This window comes from Eufriesea mexicana, unplaced genomic scaffold, assembly GCF_001483705.2.
Source record: "Eufriesea mexicana isolate 0111107269 unplaced genomic scaffold, ASM148370v2 scaffold5190, whole genome shotgun sequence".
NCBI lineage: Eukaryota > Metazoa > Arthropoda > Insecta > Hymenoptera > Apidae > Eufriesea > Eufriesea mexicana.
In genome coordinates this window covers 501,798-509,154 of record NW_016913149.1, presented here as the reverse complement: position 1 = coordinate 509,154, position 7,357 = coordinate 501,798, and the positions used below count along the sequence as shown (strand labels likewise).

General features: G+C 39.1%; 1 protein-coding gene across 1 annotated transcript in view; it reads left to right on the top strand.

Annotated features, from left to right (window-relative positions):
• Positions 1–5,954, top strand: part of LOC108551867 (uncharacterized) — a 153,009-nt gene extending 147,055 nt beyond the window's left edge. Inside the window, exons 2-3 of the mRNA XM_017906210.1 lie at positions 5,666–5,821; positions 5,886–5,954. Coding sequence (XP_017761699.1) covers positions 5,666–5,821; positions 5,886–5,954 — 225 coding nt within the window. The remainder of the gene's footprint in view (positions 1–5,665; positions 5,822–5,885) is intronic.
• The last annotated feature ends 1,403 nt before the right edge of the window (positions 5,955–7,357 follow it).

Below are 7,357 nucleotides of genomic sequence, written 5' to 3'. Positions count from 1 at the left end.
TTCAGCAGCAGCCACGGGTTTTAGCCTCCTGTCCTTCTTCCCCTTGCTTCTCTTCCCCTGTTCCCTCGGTTTGGTCTTCTGTACACCGTGTATCTGCCGTGTTTTCGCCTCCGTTGGATGCCGAGCTCATCTGCTCGAAAGGATCTAACAACGAGAGATTGAATTCCTTTATGGTCTACTTGCAGCTTCTACCGGTTTCATGAGCCAGAGAAATTATTGGTTTCGATTGGACGCATAAGTTGAATGAAAAGCGTGCAAGAAAGTTGTTTTTCTTTTATCTTTTTACCCTTTTCTTGGCGTGAAGAGAGCAGAAAAAATTTCACCCGGTATAGGTTAATTGTAGTGCTAAGATTGAGCCTCTGTAAGGATGATGGATGATCCATGAAGATTTTAATTCTTCGTTTCTCTCCCAGTAGATTGCCTTCTGTAGTATTTTAAAAATATTTCTTTCGCTTCGTTAACAATGAACGTATTCCTCGAATCGATCAATTTTAAAGTGTGTCTTGCAACTGGATCTATTTCTGCCTGATATCTTTGAGATTCACTTGGTGGGGTTAATCAAATCCGTACTGGTTCCTTTGTGACTCGTCCAAGTTTAACTGGATCCTATAGCAAGATTTAGACTCCGTTTAGCTCGAGTTAGTATCATTCGATTAAATCCAGCTCCAATAGTCTCTTGCCCTTATCAGATTTGACACGATATTTTCCTGACCCAATGAAACCGCTAACTTCGCCGATATATCCAATAGAGATATATCCAGTACGATTCAACCTCTCCACGGTTCACCCACATCCGATTTAAAACTGACTATTGTGACCTAATCGCGTTCAATTTAATCCCAATTCGACGTGTCCTGTCCGTACCTTCAATATCCAATCTCACGTGATCAGTCTTGACATTTCTCCAATACAATCTCTTCCGTCCCAGGCATCAGCCTTTCATCCACTTATCGGTACTTCTGCGAGGCCTTGTAACCTTAATCGGGAACAATAATACACCTAATACAATCGCATTACGATTCGTCATAAGTAAAAATAAGAAACTTCGCTAATTACGCTTAGGTCCTTGAAGAAAGAAAAAAGCATCGACATTCCAAGTCCCAAATACCACAAGGTTACCTCACAACTCATTCCCATAACGATGAGAATTAAATGCACGTATGTATATATTGCAAGACGAAAGAAATATCTCGGCAAGAAACGGACAATCGACTAACCCGGGATAATCGCAAGAAAAGCCGAGAAAAAGGAAAGAAACTAACATCCTGTAAGGTACGTGCTGGCGAGATCGTTAAGAGCGGCGTCAGGCGGTATCGACGTAATAATGGAAAAATGCAAATTAGTGTCTCACGCGACGCGAAAGTTGCATAATACGATCCCCGGCAAAGGTCAACGCGCGTAGCCTTGCGGTTTACATAAAACGTGTCTGAATCAGTCGGTGTCGGTTGGATGCCTCGCAGAAAACAGAGACGACTCGTTATTCCTTCCATACTTAAGACAGTACGGTTAGAAAGGGTTGGGCTACGTGAAACGTTTTCCTCTCCTCCTCGTTTTCATTTTCTTTTTTTAATTAGCGAACATAATCAGGGGCACGCCCGTGGAACAATGGCTCGTGAAAGCGATCCACGATGGTTTGCCGGGGCTGGAACATCGATTGGAGGTCATTAAGGGGACGCCTGATGACTTTCTTCGGGTGCAGTCATCGGTGGAGTAATGTCTCCGTTCATCGTCGCAGAACTATCTGACTCGCGTGGATCTCGGAATCGTTTCTTTGTTCCAGACGTACCATTCTTTCATTTCTCTTCAGTCGTATGGCGAGCGATGACTGTACAGGGAACTTCGAATGGTTGCATTGGTCGTTCGTCATTTCGTTGATGTTCCTCCTGGTCTCTGATGCTTCATTGTGTGTACCTCCTTTCATGAAGACGGGTCTTGTGAAACGAACTTTCTCCCAAATTTGATTTTGTGGACTCGGTATCTTCGTTGAAGTTAAATTCTGATTTTATGGTATTATATAACCAGACTTCTTTTTATTTGAGTCGTTCGCATGAAATATCGTCTCTTCAGGGTTTCAGTCCGATGAACCAATATCTTGATTACATTTAAATGTTGATCTGACAGTTCTTGCCAATGGCGTTAATCTCCTGTGATCAAGCTTTGTTTGTTTCTGAGAGAAAAAATTTTAATTAATTATAAGTCATACACGATAATTGTTACCAATAATATAATAATCATCATTGTGATCATTACCAGGTTACTAAAGTCATTTTGCCAATTTGCTACTTTTTTCTTTTCCCAATCCGTCAGTTTTATGTACATAACCTAAAAGACGTTCCATAATGAAATTACCAAAAGTGAAGCGAAAATAGTTTCTGTTTCCAAACATATCACTCTTCTTGCTTGTAAGTTTGCAAACAACGCCACAGAGAATTCCTCGTGATACATAGAACTCAAAACCGGAAGAGTGAACATATTACCAAAATGTGAAGAGGGGATATGCGTTGTTCCAGTTCCACCCTGCAGTTTTCAAAGAAACGCGAATAACAATGCTGTCCGAAGCGCTTTCTGTAGTAGGTACGCATCCTCTTGAAACGTGCATTGACCCGTACACTGTAATGGTACAAGGTTGCCATACGATTCGACATTGATAATGAAGCGCAGGTACATCGAACTAATGGTGCTACCCGTTACTTCCTGACGCACCTAAGTTCGTTTAGCGAAACGCCGCGTGGAAAGCTCGTTCAGCCACCGTGGAGAGGACATTATCGAAGCCTACTAATTTCCTACATTGTTCACACTCCTATAAAACGCACGTAGTATACACCTCGTGACCTTCAAACAGCAACTGAAAAAAATGAGCTTTGGTCATCGTGAATTTTCTGTTTTGTTACTTATGAATATTGAAATTAATTTCGAAATACTTATTTTTACTGTATTTCCTTTATTCACATTGGTCATTGTGAATTTTCTGTCTTATTACTTATGAATATGGAAATTATATTTTGAAATACTTCATTTCGATGTAATTCTCTTCTGCTAAATTTATTGTATTCCATATAGTTGCTTCTTCTATAAACTTGGTTGAGAAACACTGTTTTAATCCATTTCATTGTATTTTTTGAGTGTTTAAAAATCTGGTATAATAAGTAGGCCTCATCGTGTTTCTTAATTAAATATTCTTCTTGTCGTTCAAGCGAAACGTATGTCATCGATATATCCTGAAACAAAGTTAAATAAAAATGTGATACTCACTGGTTTGATTAATTGCTAATTTAAATCTGTCGAAGCTTGGACGTCGTTATACGTAGAAAAATGCAGTGTTTATAATTAAATGCAGTCCTTTGTGTGCGAAGCTTTAACGACAGAGAGGTTTCCCAACTAACGCGTTTAATTTATGGTCTAGTTACACTTGTGCTTCCCAGGAATACGAAGGAGTTTAATGCGACTTATTGTTCAATAATAATGCTAGGTCTTAAATTTTCCATATCTGAAAAGTTTGCTGCGAGGATTATTAGCACTAAATGTCCGATAGTGTAATACGATTGTCGTAAAAACTATGAGCGTTTAGCAATATTACCTTTTCTATTTGAGTTGTTGCACAAGGTACGATCCAGATAAACGTTGGAGCGTGAGTACAGGATAAAACGGTATTATTATATCCATTGCGTTGAATTTATGATACCCGTATGATATGGAAGATTTGCTGAGACAATTATTTCTTGGCTATTACTGCTTCGCTATCCATTTAACAATATTTTTACACGATTGTGCCCTAATGGACTCCCTCGATGCTAATAAAAAGAATTTTCTTTTATGAAAATCGATATTTATCACAGAACTTTACGAGACATATTTTACGTACACATTTTTATTCAGCTTTCTTTTATACGTTCTACTTTCCACTTATAGCTTATACGATTACACATTTTTCTAGAAAGAAACAAAGAAGGTTCCTCGTCATGTCGATTTTCAAAACATTTAAACGGATTCCATCATGGCTTTCTTTTCTTGTTTTCCGGTCGGTAAAGAAGAAAATTTACACGAGCGCGTTAGTTTATTATGTGAAAGCGATGCTTGACGCATCGATACCTCTCTCTCTCTTCCTCTCCCCTCCCTTGTTCTCTTCTACTCGTTGTCCCGATTTCAATTGTGCCTCGAACGATTTACCTATCGCGTGTAAAGAAGCACACGCCTCACCGTGACAATGGGATTTCATTAATGGCGTCACTCTTGCTTGAAGCTGATTTATCCGTTTCTCTTCCATCACGAAGCGATGTCGAGTCGAGTGAAAATGAATGTACATTATTTTATACTATTTTCCTTCGTTTACTCCTGTGCAGCGCATGAAAATTATTAGAAAACATATATATTCTTTATCCGTTTCAATAGTAATAATTTAAAATGATCATACCGTTATTGTTATTAGTATCAGTGTTATTACTATTGTCACTTATATGTTGTACTAATAATTTGAGAATACAGATGGTAAATGCAGATATATCCTGACTATATGTCAACAATGGTGTGAAACGTCTGTTGCTCTTCGAATCGACTTCATCTAGATAGCTCGCAGAATCAGGACTCGATTCATCATTTTCGATGCACAGCAGCTTCTCGCGGATAAATGTTTCAACGGTAAACAATTAAACGATAACACCAATCTCGAATGGTAACAGTAGCGGGTTTCATATCGTTCTGTTTGTATTCTTACGCAGTTATCATCGCTTTATCGGCCGCATAGCGGCGCGACGTGCGACTTCCTTTATATGTAGGGGTCGACACAGGCGCAAGCCTTTCTCGCTGCAGCGTTGATTCGTGCACGTGTGCGATGCAGCACAGATACACGCGAATCGCATCCGAAACCACCCACGTCATCTCTTTGTCTCCTGTTACTAAATTGCTCGTTTGGTATACCGCGACAAGACGCAAATGAGACGGTGTATAAATTAGAAGTGGCTGTGGCCCTTAATTAACAGAAATAAGCCCGCTCGAATGGGCATGCGCAGTGTGTTCGTATGAAATATGCGCGCGTTAATTGACACAAAGCAAACGGAGGCCTCACTGGATTAACGTAAATGTCACGGGGAGTTTTCATTTAGCGGATGAAATACCTCGCGTTAGGAGTCGTGTAATGAAGGATTAAAGGAAGCGTTGGAGGTTTCGAGGTATGGGCAAAGGAGGTTAGTTGAATCTTTTGATGAGGTGAAGTAGGAAAAATGGCGGCGTGGAATGTTTTGCAAGGAAACTGGGTGAACTGAGATACATTGAATAAATCTGTGCGATACGTACTATTTATACAAGCACTCGATCATGAGTGCGTGTATCATTGCAATGTATCGGTGTAAGATATTTCAATAAACCTTTTATTCAAAAATTACTGTCCCTACATAAATATCGCGATAATAAGTCAGACAAATATTACCATACAATACAAAAATAAACTGCGCGGTTCTTATTTTATATGTTTAAAATATCGCTTCAAAATTCCACCGACAGTATATTTTCTCTCAAAGGAGAAACGTTAATTTTTCCTCGACCTCGTATATCAGTCGAGATTTAACGTCGATAGGTTGCAACCTCATTATCATAGAAAAAAAAAAAGATTGAAAGAAAAAACATGTTTGTCCTCGGCATTGTCCTAACGTGTGCCGATATTTCATTTCAGAGTCCTGGAACGCTGCACAAAGATGTCGGTGGTGCTGGTACCAAGGTCAGCGGAAAGACGGTCGGCGGTGTTGGCACTGCAACCCTCACCACGCTCTCCTCCATTAATAATACATCCAACACCAGCCAGAACAAGAACAATCCTGTATCTCAAGAGGTAAGTCGACTGATCATGTAAGAACAGACATCTTGGACTCTCGAGTTGTATGCTTCTGTGGCAGATCGTCATGATTGAACCGTGTATCGAGCTCGACGAGTCTCTGATCAGAACTGTTACTGCAATGACGTAAAAGTATAAAATTAATCGAGTAAAAAACGAGTTCGAGATCAGGACTGGTAAAGAATGTCGTATATCAGTCAAAAGGGATTAGTCTTTTCATTTTTAATGTTAACCTCAGTCGACATTTATAAAATGGATTCATGTGTAATATAGAGTAGACTTCAATTTCCACCCAGTGGAAGATGTCTAGGAATTCATATTGGATATGGCATAGGAAAAATATAAAATTTCTTGGGCTTGCTATTTGAAGATTTGTAGAATTCAATTCATTTTTATCTGTTTATATAAAATTCTAAGTTTAAAGTGGGTTAACATAATGTAATTTAACAGTTTTTTTGAGTACTAAAAGATAAATTAAATATACATCGTCTACTAGTCAGTCTAGACTTTGAACAATGGTATTCTTTTAACAATGATACGTCTGCAATACAGTCTGGAATAGTCTAGAATAGTCAGCACACGTACAGCCTACTAAAAGCAACAGTCTCGGCTTTTTTGGCATCCTAATAATTTATTCATAGTAATCGTGACTGTACGTATACGTACAATTATTCGATGCGTGACTTATTCGATACGAGGTGCTGTGCATAGTTTGATTATAATCCTAGTGTCATTTATGGTCTCACATGATCGAGGTACACGACGGTACAATTCTGAATGCTTGATATATAATATAAGACATTATGTCAGACGATGTTATACCAAATGCGATTAGATACCTTTATGAAATACCAAGCATTATTCAATATCTTATTAAATACCAAATATTATCAGATAGTGAAAAGGCATCGTCATAATTAGATCCTTTGACACTATGTGCACAGAACACTCGAGGCTATCGATTAAGTGCAATTACCATACGCCTATAGGCATTTATGGCACGCATACGATGGATCTATTGGATAATTGTACAGTAAGGATTAAATTTATGTAAATATTCGGTAAATATTCGCGTTATTAATCGAGTTTCGCGATTTTGTAATATGAATCACTCGGGTACTGATTTCGGATATAAATCGGTGAAAGCATTGCACAACTTTCCAGCGTTCTAACTGGATGTTTTTCGTGACACAGTTTCTTCTTAAAAGCCCTCCTCCCCTCCGTACCACCCGCCCCTTTGCATTCTGCCATTCAACAATATTCGGTGGCACAAGGTGATATACGTACAAAAATAATTACCCTCGGTTCGGCTTCGTTGCCATGCACGAAATCGAGTAACTCGCCTTGACTTCGACCGTCCGCCGTCAAAAACTGGAACGAGCCAGAAGTTCGACAACTTTCGATCGATCTCATCTTATTAATAACGTCAGTTTCAACATCGAGCACGAATCGAGGTTTACCCTTCGTCTCTGTCCACGGTGCACTCCGTAATTAAGTAATATTTGCACGAAGTCAGTCTTACACTTTCTTCCT